Consider the following 18,934-nt stretch of genomic DNA (forward strand, 5'->3'; position numbering starts at 1 on the left):
AGTGTTTCTTTAAACCAAACACAAGATTCATAAATACCTGCTTAATTCACATACCGTAGCTATACAGCGTGGTAAAGACGATAATGAGAAATGCTCTGAAACTAATTTCCACTCTGCAGCCAAAGTTTGCGCTAAGTAAATAAATAACTTAAAAACTAAAAGCTCGGAGCTTATTTATCTTAAGTTATAAGTACGGTATCAAGTAGCGAGCTGTTTATGGGTGCCATTTTATTCTATAAAGGCGTATGTTTGCTTTTAAATATTGTCAATATGTCTTTTTAGTGTAGATCAATAGTTTAATGCTTGAGAAATATCGGAGTAAGTTATTTAACCCTGCGAAATATTATATCTTATTCATGAGGTTAACATCGTCAGTGTTTACATAGGTGTCACTAAAAACTTCAAATACCTAAGTAGAAATTGTATTCGTAGTGGTTGTGAAAACAAAAGTAAGTAATGAATACCTACACCAGTAAGTAAGTAAGTAATTTATAATTTCAGGGCCGTCAATCCTAAAGTGAAAATCGCCAACCCTAAATTGAAATATATTTTAACCTTTTAACCGCCAGCAATTTTAAATCGAGCGTGCTTCTGTCGCCACCGACAGAAATTGTACCACGCCGAGTAAGGTTGGCATAGTTACGGGAGTAATAAATGGGCTGTGAAAACCAAATCAGATCTTTGTCTTATTTATCAGACTGTGGCGAAATGAGCTGGATATGTAATGTCTTATATGTATATCAGACTGTGGCGGTTAAAGGGTTAATGGTGGTAATCTACTTACAAAAACTTACCTTCGAGTGGCAAAAACAGTCGGATCTTCATGCTGGAATGCATATTACTTACAATTAATTAACACCACACAGCGCACTATCCATATCACATCACATAAAAAAACAATGCACCACAATAATACATGCACATCACGTCACGTAAGAACACGACCGTTATCGCGTCGGATCTTAAGTTGCAGTTCTAGCACTTATACTTATAACATTTTGCTTACTATAATTCCATTTAGCAGAACATATTATAGAATTAAAAGCAAATAAACTTATAAATAACTAATATTCCCGTAATAAGTCCAATTGATTGTACATGACCAATTGATGCCAATTGACCAATAACAACTGACAGTGACATTAATAAAAGCATTTTTACCACAAACACGCCTCAAGAACTTTTCACTAAAAAGTTATTAACTCACAATCAGTCAAGGTATTTTTACCGACGGTTTATTTGTCCGCCTTCCGGATATAGAGTCTGTGCGGAAAGAGAAGAGTCGTGGAATGTATGGGGCTCAATACATTCGACAACTCTTCTCTTTCCGCACAGACTCTATCGGAAAGTTAACATTGTTAAATAATACGTATTTCATTATTAAATTTATCTTTTACAGAAATCACTTTCTAGATTGTATTCTCCATAAATACTTATTTTTCTATGCTTGGTCAAACCGATTTGTCAATCAGTAATAACCAGGAAAACTATACTCATCCTTTTCTTCTGGGTGCTAGCACTAGTGTAAAACAAAGATAGTATGATTCTCTCTGTCTATGATTGAAATTAGACAGTCCTTTGATAAACTATAACCGAGTAGGTAAGTGTTGATGACCATCTCCACCTTTTCGCTGTCATGTTGACCAGTATTGTCAGAAAATCATGAAAGTTAAACACTGCGTATCATTATAATTACTTTATTACCATTGTAATAAATTTGCAATTCAATAGCTCAATTTAGTCAGAGTACATGATCTCAAAATCGAATAACAATTATGTAAGTAGTTGAGACCAAAATGGGCACATAGAGATGGGACCGAAATTATACCATGTCATATTTTGGTTAGCTCTAATGGTAAGTTGATGTAGTTTCTGATTTAGCATGGAGAGTCTACAAAGATCGTACTTCATATATCCATAAGACCTCTAAAAGTGCGATTTAACCTCCTAAGGCCCCGACACAAAGAATTAAAACCGAAATTTCAATCTTATTGCGTCGGAACTTTATTTTCCTTTCGGGAGGTTACGATCAGAGATGTGACTTATTTGAAATACTTGTATTTAAAATGCAAATACAAAATGCAAAATACCTATTTTGTATTTTGTATTTAAATACCTTTTGAAGAAAACTATTTTGTATTTTATTTGAAATAGTTTTTGGGACCTATTTTCTATTTTCAAAATACAAAATACTTTATAGTAGGTAGGTAATGTAGGTAGGAGTTACAATCTCTTCTGATGTTACTTTCCTGGCAACTCTCATTCTTTTAACATGGAACTGTTGAATCTGTTTAGTAACGTCGCACATGACCACAAGCATAGCGAGTGGTTAAAAATGTGGAATCTTGAGTGTTGGGAGGGTTTCAAGGCACGAGAGGAGAACAAACTTTATTGCCCTGGTGAAACACAAACGAGACGTTTTCATCACACTAACGAGAGGCATTAATTATACTAGCTGTGAAACATAACAAATTAATACTTTAAAACTTGGCCGATAAAAACCATCATCCATACCTACATCCTACCGGTCAATATGAGCAAACAACTAGAAATTTGCACTTTAGATAGAGGATTGATTTCAATGAATAAAGAGAGTCTTTTCAACTCGGAAATTCCGAGTAATACTTTTTAATTCAGACTAGGTATTCACTACTCAGAGTACCTTTTATCGAAAAGTATTTGTATTTTAAAAAAGTATTTTGAAAATACCTATTTCGTATTTTTTATTTAAATAAAAATTCAAAAACTATTTTGCATTTGAAATAATATTATCAAGGAAGTATTTGTATTTTGTATTTAAATACTTTTTATAAAGTATTTTTCGCATCTCTGGTTACGATGCCTTTGATTATGAGTAAGGTTCATAATTGTTTGTTTTATATGTACTTTGAAGGGGTAACGGGACTCAGGAGGTTAAACGACTGGAATTTTTTAAATACCGTAAAACCATCCTAGGCCAATCAAATTGGATTTATTCCAAGAAATAATTCCCAGCAAGCTGGAAATTGTTTTAATGCCTTCATATGGTCCTAAAGGCGTGTAATGCGAGTTTGCTCCATCCCAGGAGGTGTGCAAAAGCTCTTTTTCAGTTTTTTGCCCGTATATCGAAAACGGTACGTCCGACGGAAAATTTGTTCTAATCATGATAAAATTGATATCTGAGGATCCGAAAGGTACCCGTCTTAATAATACTTGACGACTATTTTTTTAAACTCAAGACCTATTCCAGTATAAACCAAATTCAAGCCAAGACCCGGACCCCGATCTGCTGCCAAGAGAATTGCCTAGAGGATGGAAGGATAGGGCAAGCAGCACATTGGAACCATGGTCGCGGTGCAAGAAGATCAAACCCACGCCTAGAGACGTTGTCAGGCGGATCTGTGCCGTAGTACCGTAGTAAGTAGAGTCATTCTCGATTGCCGGATATAATTTATCCCCTAAAAATCGGATTAGAGGTTAAAGACTGTATTGGAGTTCTGCTGACAAGAATAAGGCCTGATTTAGACGGTGCGAGAACTCACATGCGAGTTTCATTACATTGCGGGTTTTAATCGGTTGGTTGAATTGGACGTAACCAACAGTCCGCAATGTAACTAAAATCGCATGCGAGTTCGCGCACCGCCGTCTAAATCAGGGCTATAACCGCGAAAATCGAAGTTCGCAAATTGCGGGGATTTTTCTCTGTCTCTCTAATTAAGCCTTCGTTGGAGTAAAAGAGAAAGATCTACTCTACACTAGCCACGTAGCCATCATGCCAATCGCTTACTCTTCACAGCGATCGAATCACAACTATCAGTTTGAAAACTGAAAACAGTACGTTTAGTACCTCCAGACTTACAAGCTAATCTAAGGCCCACTTGCACCATCCTACTAACCCGGGGTTAAGCGGTTTAACCGTCAACCCAGTGTCAAATTGTACTGGTAACCATGGTAACTCCAGGGTTAACCGGTTAAACAAGGGTTAGTCGAATGGTGCAAGTGGGCCTAAAAAAACCATTCATCGTTAGGTACTCTAAGCAGTCTAAGCGCCCCTTGCACCATCCCACTAACCCCGGGGTTAAGCGGTTAAACCGTTAACCCAGTGTTAAATTGTACTAGTAACCATAGTAACTCCTGGTTTAACCGGTTAGCCCCGGGTTAGTGGAATGGTGCAAGTGGATATTTTTAAGTACCCGCAGTTAATTAATGTAGAGCTTAAAAGGTGTAATCACGAAGCACAAACACTGCCTGAATACACCGACGGATATTTGTGTTTCATCAAGCCGAAATTTAATGGGAAATTGCATTTTAATGGCTTTGTTACACAACACAACTTAGTCAGGCGTGATGTTTGCTTTGGACTCGATAATATTTTGACGGGCGAGCGGTATGCGTGGTCGAAAAAATAGACTTAAATTTATATACTTTTAAAATATATATTTTCGAGTCCACGTACTTATAAACAAGTAAAACGAATTAATCGCATTAGTGCCAATTGCACCATCCCACTAACCCGGGGTTAACCGGTTAAACCTGGAGTTACCATGGTTACCAGTACAATTTGACACTGGGTTTACGGTTTATCCGGTTAACCCAGGGTTATAGGGATGGTGCAAGTGGTGCTTAACGAATTAGCTTAATAACTAAATTACCTAACTTTAAAAAGTTACCTAAGTTGTTTTATATGTATTAAAACTTTAACTATTAACGACGACTTTAACTGTATATAAATAGTTTACGTCTGCGATTTTTATCACTTTCGGATCCGTTTAGTTTAATGAAATCAATCAATGTATTTGTATTTTGTATTCTTATGTTTTATTTTATTGGACCAACTAAATAATTATGCAAATGTAAAGTGTCATTCTATGGAACTTGCGAACTATATAAAAAACGGCATACTAAAACTGTCAAAAATGATGAATTTACTAGGGACTAGTAGGGACCAAAGAGAATAGATAGTACTTAAAATAGAGGGGTCCTATCATAGTAAATTTTGTAGTCACCGTAAAATTACTGCCATCTATCGACACACGACTAAAACTCAAAATAAACAGGTATACAACTATCAAAAAAATGTGTATATATGGATAAATGATTTTATTATTTTTATATCATTTTTACCCATGTTCATCCCCTGATATCTATGTGTTAAAATTGTTAAATATGAAACGTTGTCTTCACGCCATCTAGCCGAGCATAGGCCAAAGGTGTGTGCGCCATCTATCCGAGAATGACATTTTCTTGATTTCCGGGGCACGTTTTTTTCTTAGACTTTATTCATCTTATACGAAGTTATATATGCAAGGGACTTTTGTTTATATAGTTAGCAAGTGCCATAGAATGACACTTTAAACTGTAAATTTGCAGTTTTGACCGCGAGCACCAAAATGCCGCTCTCCTCCAACGATACCGGGTCACCATCAACAGGTTATCGGAAAGTATGGACTCGGTGGACCGCGAGGTGGCCTTCTACGCGGCAGTGGTCACGCCTATCGTGTTCTTACAGCGTTATAGGGACGCTAAATGCTTGCTGGAACGGGTATGTGTATATTAAAATCGCTACACCTAATAAAACAAAGTCCCCCGCCACGTCTGTCTGATTGTGTGTTTGTATGTTCGCGATAAACTCAAAAACGACTGAACGGATTTTCATGCGGTTTTTACTAATACAAATTAAATTCGAGTTTTGAACTGATATAGAAATAAAAGTTCCTAATCCAAAAGCGCCAAAATTGCCCTGGGTTACGAGGATTAGAGTTATTTTTGAGGAAGGTTTAAATGTACAATTTGTTAACCCGTGCAAAGCTGGGGCGGGCTAGTAAAAGATGAATTTAATTAGGAAGTAACGTTTCCGAATCATAAAGCGTCGACTTCGTATATCGCGGGACTGCTTTCTAGGTGTCAGTGCTAACGCCTATCGTATTCTTGTAGATATATCGTGTTTCTGCAACGCTATAGGGATGATATATTCTTGCTAAAACGGATATGTAGTACCGTTATTTACTGCGAGCACCAAAATGCCGCTCTCCTACAGCGATACCGGGTCACAATCAACAGGTTATCGGAAAGTATGGACTCGGTGGACCGCGAGGTGGCCTTCTACGCGGCAGTGGTCACACCTATCGTGTTCCTACAGCGTTATAGGGACGCTAAATGCTTGCTGGAACGGGTATGTGTATATTAAAATCACTACAAAGTCCCCCGCCGCGTCTGTCTGCCTGTGTGTTTGTATGTTCGCGAAAGCACGACGACGCGCGAACGACTGAACGGATTTTAATGCGGTCAATAGTATGAGGTCTAGCAACTTTCATATTGATTGTCACAATGTACGAAATGGGTCATAAAAATACTTTCGACTGTAATTACCGTGCAGTTTCTTTAACCGCCTGGAATAAGTAATAGACCTGAACACAATTAAATCATCAGTGTCAAAGTTTAACACCGTTAAATAATTGTATTTTTTTTAGCTCCAGCAGTCATTTGAAGAGTTTCACACATACCCTGCTGAAGAAAAAAGGATGGCCTTGAAAAACCTCCAGGGTCTACGCGATATTAGCCACAGGGTAATAACACTAATAACTATTAAAATTTAGTTTTATACTGTCAATGCTTATACAAATGAACAGTTGCGCGCCATTCCGTTCTATGCAACGTAATCTCCTCCCAGGAATCACTCGGTATACCGCTAGTTATTAGGTGACGCTTGAGGACTGACCCCCCGTTTTTCCGCTGTTGAGTTCTGAATAGAACTCAGCCGGTCAGCTCCATAGCGCACCATGCAATCGCATTTTCAAAACCAAGTTTGGCTTCGCAAGTCATATTAGAGCGTTCCATATTCCTAATTAAGAGTCAATAAGGAGTCAGACACGGCGAGGAGGACTATATATATTATGTATATGTATATACAGTTATACAAATGTTGTTACGCGACCTACCCACGAAATGACGATAACATGGATAGAGTCAGACCAAGGCGACTGTACAAACTTTGTAATATATAATAACATAGTGCTACTAAATCATCATAAAATGTGAAATCTTTTAAACCAGCCAACACTATCTGTAGGTATCGCAAAAGATTGGCCCCCTGGACGTTTATAATGACATTTCCATACTTTGTTTGTCAAAGTCGGTGCAGTTAGCATAGACGGGCTCTACGTGTATTTGTGTACGTATGTGTGTAGATCCTACCAATGAGTTTTTCGGAAATTATGTACGAAATATTATATGATATTTACCAGTCGCTTTTCGGTGAAGGAAAACATCGTGACGAAACCGGACTAATCCCAATAAGGCCTATTTTCCCTCTGTGTTGGAAGGTCAGATGGCAATCGCTTTCGTAAAAACTAGTGCCTACGTCAAATCATGGGATAAGTTGTCAAGCGAACCCCAGGCTCCCATAAGCCGTGGAAAAATGCCGGGATAACGCGAGGAAGATGATGATATTGATGATGTATGTGTGTAGATCCTACAGTTCGTCAACAGCGTGCCCGACAAGCGACCCCCGACCCGCACGCCCCCGGCAGACCTCCTGGACGACGAGGACATGGGCCAAGGGGACAAACAGGACCTCCGCTTCTTCAAGGAGTTAGTCAAAAACCTTGGATAAATAAATGCTTTAAGAGAGGGAGCCCTCCCGCAAAATTGCAGTTTTTATTTTGAATTTTTACACGTTTCAACGAAAGGCATTGCAATGAAGAAATTCATATAGAAACTACGAGTAGACTATATTTTCGAGAGCAGACTGCAAGATCTTAAAAGGTTAAGTTGGCTTGATAGAAAAAAAAACGAAAACATGTCTAATTTTCATTTATTTTGAATTGTATATTTTACTCTGCATTCCATAGCAGTATAATTTTAATATAAAATAGCTAGTAATACCTATAGCCGAGGGATTTGTATGACGAAATTTAATCAGAAGTATAATTTCAGAGTTATCAAGGGAAAAAGTTAAAACCCGCGTGATCGTCAAATCTTCAGTATTTTAAGTTCATATGTTAATAACATATCCTTATAAGCTCATTAGGTAGGTACTTCTTGACGTAGCACTCGGCACGTAAACTTAGTATGATCCGAATTTACAACTTTTAAGTATTTGTTAAAATGTGTCGCTAAACTTCAAACCCCGGGTAAATCCATTCGACTCTTAGCAAATATCTACCCTATTACGTTTTCTAAATACCAAAATCGCATAATCTGACATGGATTTACCCGAGTTTGAAGTTTCTATCAAATATAAAATCAGAGGTTGTAGCCAAGATGAAAATTATAGAAGAGAATAATAGAATAATATTTTATTCGAAAAAACCTTGTTAACAATAAATTTCAATATTAATAATTATTAACGTTAATATATATTACTCGTAAGTATTCTGGCGTTTTTAATTGGGTATGTCTAGAAAAAAATATAATTAAACTTAGTTATAAAGTTATACATATTACAAATTTAGTACAACGAGAATTTTGAAGCTTTTTCGTAAATATGGTATTCTAAAATGAAAAATACTATACTAGCGATATAGGTACTCTACGTCCATACAAGACATCTATTAAAGAAGAAAATTAACAAAATCGCCATAACGATGAACATGAGCCACACCACACAAATAATCACAATATTAGTGTCATTACAAGGACTGCTGAAGGCCATGGACCTCTGGAAGCATGGCTCTGGCAAGTCGAAATCGGAAAAATCCTTCCCCGTCAATTCACGGTCCTTCTGGTAAGGGGACTCAATGCGGCCAGAGTCGTGGATAATTATATTTTTCATGCCAACCAATTGGCCAGATATAAATTTGCGTATATACGCCTTTGATAGGTCAGTTTTGTCTGACCTGTTCATTTCCTTGTATATTTCACTGAAACAAAACGTTTAAAATTAAATTAGAGTCAAATGTTACAATCGGAATGAAGGTAAATTTTAATAAGTTTTCGGCAAAAATTTGCATTTTTGGTACAAGCTTTTATCGCCGACTGTACTTTTTTTTTCACAGGCAACTAATACTCATCGAGACAATTCTAAGAACCTCAAACATAATTAGGTTTCGTTGTTTTATCACAGAGTTCCTATGGCCACCTCCGGTCTCCATCATCAGATCAGCTCGATGACACCATAATTTTGCATTGTCACCGGACTTACATATGCAAAATTTGCAAAATTTCAGCTCAATCGGAAACCGGAAAGTGGATCAAATTTAACTTGCAAGATTTGATTACAGACCGACAAACAGAAAACGGTCAGGTGAAAGTAAATAAAAGCTTGTAATAACAGAAATTTTACTTCGTCACACTCTCATACTCTTTTTAGGGTTCCGTACCCAAAGGGTAAAAACGAGACCCTATTACTTGCAATCCGGAGGTCACAGGTTCAAACCCCGGCTCGTATCAATAACTTTTTCAGAACTTATGTTAGGTACTAAATATCATTCGATATTTACCAGTCGCTTTTCGGTGAAGGAAAACATCGTGAGGAAACCGGACTAATCCCCAATGAGGCCTAGTTTCCCCTCTGGGTTGGAAGGTCAGATGGCAGTCGCTTTCGTAAAAACTAGTGCACACTTCAATTCTTGGAATTAGTTGTCAAGCGGACCCCGGGCTCCCGTGAGCCGTGGCAAAATGCCGGGACAACGAGGAAGAAGAAGAACAAACTTACTTGTAGTAATAATCAATGCGTTCCTTTACAGTGACGTTCGTCACACTCTGAAGAGCGTCAGATATAAGCGCTAACCCTCGCGAAACACTGTTCAGGTTAGGTCCGTCATGAGCATATTTAGCTTTGTAATCTGGGATGGGGTAGGGCGATAGCGTCATTGAAATCATTAGCTTGAATTTCTGAAATACAAATTTCATTCTAAATTGATAAAGAAAAATACCAAAAAGTTATTTTATTCCAATGGAGGCGTAATTAGACTGACAGAGAAGAATGCCCGCAATTTGCGAACTTCGATTTTCGCGGTTACAGCCCTGAATTCTTGTTAGTGGTTGCAATCCTTTACTAATTAAATGTATACCTACATAATGTAAATATTATTAAAACTAAAGTTAAACCTAGGAATATAAAATATACTTAAACACAAGACTACAAAAACCAAACCAATTATAAAGAGAATAGAATACCCGTTCTAACAAATCTGACTACGGCATGGACCCCATGACACTGGCGGCGTTACCTCTCTGTATCGCAAGGGAAATACGTTGAGAGAGGTACGCGCAAGCCCTTAGGGCCTACTGCGAACCACGTTCGACGTGTTGCCTCTCTGTCGCACTTGTAAATTCGTACGTGTAGTGTAACAGGGAGGCAACACATCGAACGTGGTTCACGGTCCTCCGGGGTCCCCTGTGGTGTCAACCGTTAACACCGCAAACTCGTAGTCGTTTAGCAACGCCGAGTATTTGAGAACGCTTGAGAACTTGGGCCTGGTCAGCCGCAGCGCCGGCCCGAATGCGGGTCCCCTGAATGTGAGTTCCTTGCTTACCACCATTCGTTTTTGTGAAGTGAATCTTCTTTAGCGGCGCTGTGCACTTTTAGAGGTGGGGAAAAAATGTTATACTCGGGACAGCGTAAGGCGTAACCCTCTCTTTCTACCGCGCGGCGAAAATGTATGTGCTGAGCCTGCTGTTTCGTTTAGGCGGCGCAGGGCGCTTGCGTACATCACGTGTGACGGACAATGTCATTGTTTTTTTTATTTAAATGCCATCTAGTGAGTTTCCCTCAAAGTGGTATTAATATAACTGTGGTACTCACAGTGATGTGCTTAGGGGTTTGAAGTAATGCGACGAAATAACGCTAGATGGCGTTAACCTCAATTATGCATAGTGCTGCAGGCATTTTGCACTAGATGGCGCTGTTATTAATATTTTAAGTTAAAATGACGTTGAGATTTCACTTCTGCTGGCACTTCCGGAGTGCAACCCGTTTTTTTTTTATTATTATGAATGGGCTTACTCGTTTGAGGTTGTCAAATGGCCAATCCCTGACGAGCCACAAGTATCGGTTCGACAACAATCTGCGTTTCTCTGCAGCTTGTAACAGCTTCTGCGCGTTCGCATTGTCGATGTTCACAATTATTATGTACGCTTTGTTATCTTTTATGTATCTCATTGCCTGAAAAAAATGAACAGAGATTTGAACCCACAATTTTTGACCACCAGAAGAGACACTTTAAAGGCCTGGCCAAATAGCCGGCGCGACGCAGCGCCGCGTCCGCGCCGCGTGATGCCTGTTCAAACAGGGCGCGCGCGGATCGCGCCGGCCTCACGCTCTCAACACGCACTCATCGCGCGCGCGAACGCGGCGCGGCCGCGCGGGAACGCGGCGCACCGCTCGCTGCCTAACGTCCGATCCGACTGATGTGACCTACCGCGACGCGGCGGGCCGCCGCGTCCGCGCGGCGCAGCGCTGCGCACGCGCCGCGTGGACGCAAGGGGCCGCGCGGCGCAGGGCGCGACAGAAGCGGGGCGTGATACCGGCGGGACGCAGTCTGTTTGACGTCGGTAACCTGTTAGCATGTGCCGCGGTCGCGCGGCGCGGTCGCGGCGCTGCGTCGCGCCGGCTGTTTGGCCAGGCCTTAAATCAAAATTATTGGTTCAAGTGTTTCGGACAAGGTCAATCGGTCAAGTGCGAGTCGGACTTTTACGTAGAGCGTAAATGATATGTCTTTAAAAGATTAGATAGGGTTCGGATCAAAAACTAAGTAATAGAGTCCGACTCACGCTTGACTGCACATGTCTCATAGGTTTTCCTAAAGGTAAAGAACTATTTAGTGTATAATTTTTTAAATTTTAGACCCATTAGTTTCGGAGATAAAGGGAGGGATGGTCGGACAGACCGACAGACAGAAGCACGAGTGATCCTATAAGGGTTCCGTTTTTTTCCTTTCGAGGTACGGAATCCTAAAAACAACAAGCGCTATACTCACCCGATCGAAGCTTCCTTTATTAGGTTTTCGTTGTACATCAAACACGAACTCCTTATCTTTAAAATGCTCTATAAGCTCTGCCTCGAACGCTGCACTATAATACGAGTCATCAGAGACAACCACCAGCCTCCGGTATCCATGAGTCGTCAAATAATGACTAAATGCATATTTCAAAGACTTCCAATGTCTACGCAGTGGAAACAACCCGTTGGGGAATTCATCTACATCCTCCGCATTCGGAAAAGGAGTGTCAAAAAAATACATAGGTATCCGAGAGGAGGTTTCCAGTGGCTTTGGAGCGACTACAGCAAGAATTGTTTTAGGGTATTCGGCATCTATTTTAACTTCACAGCTGTGAACCCTGCTGTATTCAATGTTGAGTTTAGGATGTTCATCGATTAGTTTCCAAAGTAAATCGGTATGATTTACAGAACTCTTAGTCAGTTTAGTCAGTTGATCGTCTGGCTCTAGGCATAATAATACTTTATTTAAATCCTTGATGGGTATTGTTACCTCTTTCTCGTTTTCTAAAACACATAAAAATTACATGATAAATTAACCTCAGAGGTAACCTTCATATCAGTATGAAGGCGTATTCAGGCGCTTTTGTTTTGATTTGAAGAAATAAGCAACACATTGTGTGACGTTTCGACGTATTTTAATAACTCTCTAGTATTATTATGTCACACAAATAAACAAAACAAAATGTCATTAACCTTTTGGACGCCAATGACCGATATATCCGCACCGCAGGTCCAACGCCAAAGACGGATTAATCGGTCACAGACCACAGAGCAACGTAGACCTACGTGTATATGCATAAAGTTCAATTTCTGTTTTGACACTTCGGTGACTTCGGCGTGATAGCTTGTGTGTTTGACGCCGCGTCAAAAAGGTTAAGTCGGATATTATACTTATTTTGGATATTATACTTACTGATATATTAAAATTTTACTAGTACCATTGTATTTTATAAAGAATATAATGTCACGCTCCGTGATAGTTGAGCCATTTAGGGTTCTAGCTAAATTGGATATTGCATTGTAGCGTACAAAATCATATTGAACAACCAATTAAGCTAGGACCCTAAAAAATGGCATAACAATCACGGAGCGTGATGGATGTGATGGTACCAAAGAGAAATGAATACAGTCACAGCGAAATTGAAAATAGGTAGTTAATGGTATCTTGTAGAATACACGGCGGTTATCTAGGTAGTAGATTCGTTCAAAACCAAAGCAAATCTAACTAGAGTAACTTCTCATAAAATTATCTAACTTAAATGATAAGTCTATCATACATAAGTCTATGTAGTTATTATGTGTATATGAATAACAAACACCTACCATGATTATTAAAGGCTTCATTGCTGCAAATAACCAGGATTATCACGGTACATAAAATCTGAATCTTCATTTTCGTTCGTTCGTTTTAGGCCTTCATAGAAGTAACCTAATTTTAAAACAATTTAACAATTAGTAGTACAAAACACAGAGCCCCTTCCTGTTTGATTTCAGTTTATGTTCTGTCCTAATACATAATACTCGTAATTATTAATAAAAATGTCCTGTACACATCATACCATAAGGATAAAAGTATTATAGTCGAATACATTACTCGTATATCACAATCACAATATTCTACATTCAAGTAAGGATAAATTATTTACTTAAATACAATAATCATTCTAATTGAATTCTGTTTTTTTAGTATTTCGTAGTCTATAACCTATAGTCAAAATATGGGGCATTATCTATGAAAAGGGACCTTATTGTCGATGGCGCATACGCCGCACAGCGTCGCGCGGCGTTGTATTTATATCGGAACATCGTTAGCAATGGCGTAAGCGCCATTGACAATAAGGTCCCTTTTCATAGATAACGTCACATATTAACTGAATCGGAAAATAAATTAAAAATTATAAACGATAACTATATTATACATGCATTATTAATAAGAATTCCTGACAATGCTTATTTTGAGAAACTTGTCATCATTTTAGTACCTAGACTCTGTCCATGACATTTAAAAGTTAAAGTTGAGTAAACAGGTATACCCACGATTTTTTAAATCGTTATGCGGTATGAAAAAAAAAGATTTCTAGTCGTACCTCTTGAATCTATACTTAGTCTAATTTAAGTGTTATTACCTATGCAGTATATTTACTCATACTAAATCAAACTTTCAATTATAAAAGAATATGAATAAAACTATATCTAGGTGCGTACAAATATCGTCCCAGAAGTTAAAAATGTCTTTCACGCCCTAGTGGTTCATATCGGGTCATGCGCAGTGAAAACACATCGTGGAAATTCCTCGTGTGATTTAGCTATTAAAACAAAAATCAACAGAATATCACTTTAATATTTTAGTCAAAGCACAAACATACAAATCTTAATAACAACTCAAATCTTAAAAAAGCACAAGGCTAGACAATACGTATAAATAGACAATTTGTTTACATTTGCTGGTGAAAATGTGGTAAATAATATTTGGTCTTCGTCCCGCAGGATATCACTCCCTATAACGGTTGGTGCCTGGGCCGTGCTCACGAACCCCATGCGAATGGGGGGCGCGTTGGAGACCAAATGGGGATAGATTAAACGATCATACGCAGGCGACTTTGTGGCGTTTAGAGGGCTCTTTTTGCTAAACACGGATCTGGGTGTTGACTGAAATAGAATAACAATAACATTATAACCAAATATGTAAATTAATCAGAATTTCTAATGTATTTCGGTTCCGCGATAAAATAGATCCTTTTCAAAATCCTCGGTAATCTTAAAGAGTTTGCAATCTGAGAAATGTAAAGTGTCATTCTATAGAACTTGCTAACTATGTAAACAAAAGTCACTTGTAAATTCATCATTCAGAGACAATTTCAATATGGCGGTTTGTTTACATAGTAAGCAAGTAAGTTCCATAGAATGCAACTTTAGTAGGAGTAGAGCAGAGTTTCTCAAACTTGTTACTATGTTTAGTGATAAGTTTACTTATTCTCTATACCTATGGTACTTGATTATTAAAATTTTTAAACGCCCCGCCTATCGTGTGCGGCGCGTCATCGTGAACCCTGTTGGAATTTGACGTCCTCGGCGGCCAAGGGGTTAAGAATGAAGCATTTACCATCATCAGAATAGTCGGGACCCTCCTGATGTTCATAGGAGCGACACTCTGCAGAAAGTCTTCTAGTATGAAGCGTGCGCGCGCGAGGATAGGATCCACAGCGCGCATGCGTACTGCGATCTCCACAGGCGTGGCCAAGTCCACGTACTGCGTCAGCTGGAGCAATAAGCCAACTATTATTGGAGGCGCAGACACCCAATGGGCCTTTTCATAAATTACGTCATTTCAAATTAGGGGGGGGGGGGGGTCTGGACATCGGATGATGGTAGCATGACGTAAGAGGAAACGGGGTCATTCGAAGCATGATTTTTGGATGATTTTAGGGGGGGGGGGGTCGAAAATTGACAAAAATCGATGACGTAATTTATGGACAGCCCCAATACACTACATCGCTAATCCGGACACTAACTAATCCGACGAACCCTGTAACAGTCTCAAGCTGAAGAAAAGGACCATGATAGTCATTCATCATTATTGCCATCATCAGTGCCAGCGAAATGAAGTGAGAGTTAGGCAGTACTTCAACATTTCCATGCTTCATTTAAGTTTTGATGGCTTTCTCTATCAGCAATTGTCTCCTCACCGCAAATAGAACTATAGGTATAAATCTAGTAGGTGATGATGATGATGATGATGATCTAGTAGGTACTAGAAAGGTATAGGTAGGGTGACGAGGAGCCCTATAATTCAACAATAATCCGCAAGACATGCACGTTATGACACACAGTTTTAAGGACCTGTTCAATGGGGCACCAGCCATTATCCTTGGTGATGCCAGGGTCTGCAGCCAGCATCCACACCGCAGCCATAACCCTCGGCAAGGTGTCATGGGGCTCGCCCTGCATCAGCTGCGGGGTCTGAACTAGTGCTGCTAAATCTGGCTCCTCTTCCAACTTCGATGTAGGCATGAGCAGCATGATCCGAGCTAGTGTCTGAGCTAACTCTTGGATTATTCCATCTTCACTTTCGAGGTTTCTGAAAATATATGATTCCGAATTATGTGATTGTCATTGAAATAGAAAATACTTGTACATTTAGGATCCGTCAGTAACACTGTAACGGCCATTAATAGTCGGAAGTGAATAGAATTTAGTTTTTTATCAACAACTAATAAAGCTTAAATAGCAGGTCCAAAAATGTTGCATTTTCTAATAGCGTAATAGCAAAAGGATATACATGTGTCTCTATAATGTAGCATACCCCGGCCGGCGAGAGCAAAAATGCGTCTGCTCCTAGTGCTTAATTAAATATCGACTATTCTATCGACATATGGATGTCGATAGAATAGTCGACTTTTAATTAAGCACAATTTTTTTTTTAAACTGAGCCATTAATTAGTATTTGTTATTTATTTCAACTTGATACCTCCACGCGTTTCTAAGAATAACCCTAAAACAATTTTCTATCAACATAAAATTATTATTATTATAAAGTTATTCACAATAAGTATCAGAATGTGTTGAAGAAGAACGTTGGCATTTTAACTTTAAACAATTTAAATAAATTGATATCTGGCAGAGAAGTGGAACTACTTAATACAGAACAAATTCATAATCACTATGAATTATTTCGTTTTGCTCCGATTACTACAGTAGATTTAGAACGGTCCTTTAGTTGGATGAAATGGATTTTATCGGCAAGGCGAAGGAGTTTAAAATCAGAAAATTTAGAAAAAATGCTAATTATATATTACGAAAATTACATAAAATACTGAATAAATACAAACACTTAGTTTTAATTTTGTTTACAACAATAATTAATACTTCTGCATATCATAACGGTGGTCCAGTACATCGTGTTGTTTTTATCGACATCGACCAAAAGTGTGTGTCCTCGCACTATTAAGCTGTCAACGCATTTTTGCTCTCGCCGGCTGGGGTATGTGTAGAACAATTTAGTCTGTGACAGATACTTTTGAACCCGAACTGTAGAGATAATTAATATAATATTTGGAAAAGAATCGAAGAAAACAAAGCTCCAAAAGTATCTGCCAGTCCTTTTGGAGCGTCGTTTCATCTGCTGCTATTGATGCTGACTACGCTACATAAGAAGGTATTTACTTCAACAGTTCCAGCATAAGCCTGGAGATCTTCCCAGCAGCTGGTCTCTTGTAATCCATACACTCCGATACGTCGAAGTCTTTAGCGAGTATTGGGATGTCTGTCCCGAATGCATGTGCGAACTTTCGTTGCTGGGACCCTTTGTCCAGCCAGTCTAAGGTCAGAGCAGAGCGGTACGCCGCGATGCCAGAAACGGTGCTGTACGTGCTGTTGTCTGGGTAGTCATCGGCGGAACACTGGAAAGAACATTATTCGTGTCAATGTCAAACACATGTGCCGCTGACTGAAGGAATATTCCATAGTGAGGGAAGTTGTATCACCCAATGTATCGGGTGTGCAAATTTTGGTATCCGATGAATTTACTTGGCACAGATGTAATTTTTACCTAAAGCGCGGCGTGTAACTTTGGATGCCCCGGCCCCTTGTCTACCCACCAGGGGGTGACAGATGGCTACCGGGCTGTTTTGGCTTAGCTTTACGTACATTACCTCTGTGCCAAGTGAATTCATCCGATACCAAAATTTGCACCTTATGACACTTACTTACCTACTTCCCGTACAACCACGGGTACGTACAAACACATTCTATTTCATGTATTGCATTACAACTTTTTTTCGGCGTTTAAAGCCGACGGTTATTTTTCTGTGCATATTTCTGACCTTTTGTCACAGCAAAGGAACTTCCTTTTACCTACATATCTTCAGAAAATTCGCATTTATACGTACGGGACAAACGGTAGACAATTTCATGGAATTGCTCCTAAACTCTCTTTTTAACCAACTTCAAAATAAGAAGAAGTATTTTACCCAACAACACTAAACCCACTTATAAAAAGAACCCTGACATTGTCACTCAAGAGTCAAGCTTTGTGATCACTTTTGAGTCAAAAAGTTATAAAAAATCCAAACAATAATACAAAAACACAAGATAAGAGTATGTACTTTTAAAAATATCTTAAAATACCAAGAGTAACACATGCTGAACGAAGCTCCAAGAATCATATTACGAGAAACTTTTTCAATTCGTTGTTTGTAAAGTGGAGCGATGGCATTAAACGAGTTTATGAAAAAAATCACTCCCGAGTATAATAACGTTGGGGTTCCATTAGACAACTGAATTAAACTTCACTGCTTCTTCAAGAAGTATTCTAATTTTCTGGTTTAATCAAAAGAGACTATAAGCTTATATACTTATCTTTAAGCAAATATTGTGATACGGAGCTTAGCAAGGTATATAAACTTTATGCCTACTAATATTAGAATAAAGTATTTTATTCGTGATAAACTTAAAACTAAAATGACATACAAAAGTATAACTAAAAACTACAACTATTCATAAAATTGGTAAGAGTTAAAGTTTACCACGAAATGGTCTCGCCTCAACATAATACTGACCCGAAAGTCAGCGCTGATCTTGCGGCGGGACCCTTTGTAGAGACCATAATTCGAGTATATTAAAGGGGAGAGTAGAGTAACTCTGTCTGTCAGCTGTCACTTGTTACTGCTGAACCGATTAAGATAAGATTTGATATGAAGATATTCTTTAGTGCCCTGGCTAAAAGTCTAAGTCTAAAGTAAGATTTTATACTCCAGAAATCATCTCTTAAGGGGGTCAAAAGGGGGTTGGAATTTGCTGTTAGTGGTATATGGAAATACTAATTCGTATATACGTCAGACAAAATCGCAGACATAAGCTGATCATAATTTTAAAAAAAACAGGAAGTTATGAATGTTTCTTGTTAGTTAGATAATAGAAAGACTTGTGTGAGAGGAAGAGGTGTAATATTATAAATAAGGTTAATAGAACCCTCCTAGAGTTAGGGTTCTCTGTCCGTCGGCGCTACAAAGC

At 38.7% G+C, this 18,934-nt stretch overlaps 3 protein-coding genes across 3 annotated transcripts in view; 1 reads left to right on the forward strand and 2 right to left on the reverse strand.

Annotated features, from left to right (window-relative positions):
- The first annotated feature begins 1,709 nt into the window (after window positions 1–1,709).
- LOC134670711 (uncharacterized) lies at window positions 1,710–7,592 on the forward strand. Its single transcript, XM_063528526.1, has 5 exons — window positions 1,710–1,855; window positions 3,230–3,396; window positions 5,350–5,521; window positions 6,450–6,545; window positions 7,448–7,592. Exons 1-5 carry the CDS (start codon window positions 1,811–1,813, stop codon window positions 7,589–7,591), a joined length of 624 nt encoding a protein of 207 aa, XP_063384596.1. The 5' UTR covers window positions 1,710–1,810; the 3' UTR covers window position 7,592.
- A 917-nt stretch (window positions 7,593–8,509) lies between these two features.
- On the reverse strand, window positions 8,510–13,353 carry LOC134671005 (uncharacterized). The gene is made up of 5 exons (XM_063528826.1): window positions 13,247–13,353; window positions 11,901–12,427; window positions 10,928–11,086; window positions 9,635–9,813; window positions 8,510–8,840 (listed from the first exon to the last, which is right to left on the reverse strand). Exons 1-5 carry the CDS (start codon window positions 13,314–13,316, stop codon window positions 8,510–8,512), a joined length of 1,266 nt encoding a protein of 421 aa, XP_063384896.1. The 5' UTR covers window positions 13,317–13,353.
- Window positions 13,354–14,305: 952 nt separating this feature from the next.
- Window positions 14,306–18,934, reverse strand: part of LOC134671007 (uncharacterized) — a 66,689-nt gene continuing 62,060 nt past the window's right edge. Inside the window, exons 2-5 of the mRNA XM_063528827.1 lie at window positions 17,087–17,322; window positions 15,764–16,001; window positions 15,027–15,182; window positions 14,306–14,572 (exon numbers count right to left, since the gene is read on the reverse strand). Coding sequence (XP_063384897.1) covers window positions 14,306–14,572; window positions 15,027–15,182; window positions 15,764–16,001; window positions 17,087–17,322 — 897 coding nt within the window. The remainder of the gene's footprint in view (window positions 14,573–15,026; window positions 15,183–15,763; window positions 16,002–17,086; window positions 17,323–18,934) is intronic.

This window comes from Cydia fagiglandana, chromosome 14 (assembly GCF_963556715.1).
Source record: "Cydia fagiglandana chromosome 14, ilCydFagi1.1, whole genome shotgun sequence".
Lineage (NCBI taxonomy): Eukaryota > Metazoa > Arthropoda > Insecta > Lepidoptera > Tortricidae > Cydia > Cydia fagiglandana.

Excerpts from the sequence above, each read along its gene's own strand:
- LOC134670711 (XM_063528526.1), top strand. The coding sequence starts at position 1,811 with ATGGGACCGAAATTATACCATGTCATATTTTGGTTAGCTCTAATG. Across the intron at positions 1,856-3,229 it reads TATTTTGGTTAGCTCTAATG|TATAAACCAAATTCAAGCCA; the intron begins GTAAGTTGATGT and ends GACCTATTCCAG. Across the intron at positions 6,546-7,447 it reads TACGCGATATTAGCCACAGG|ATCCTACAGTTCGTCAACAG; the intron begins GTAATAACACTA and ends GTATGTGTGTAG.
- LOC134671005 (XM_063528826.1), bottom strand. The coding sequence starts at position 13,316 with ATGAAGATTCAGATTTTATGTACCGTGATAATCCTGGTTATTTGCAGC. Across the intron at positions 11,087-11,900 it reads ATAAAGGAAGCTTCGATCGG|GCAATGAGATACATAAAAGA; the intron begins GTGAGTATAGCG and ends CATTTTTTTCAG. Across the intron at positions 8,841-9,634 it reads CGCATTGATTATTACTACAA|TGAAATATACAAGGAAATGA; the intron begins GTAAGTTTGTTC and ends GTTTTGTTTCAG.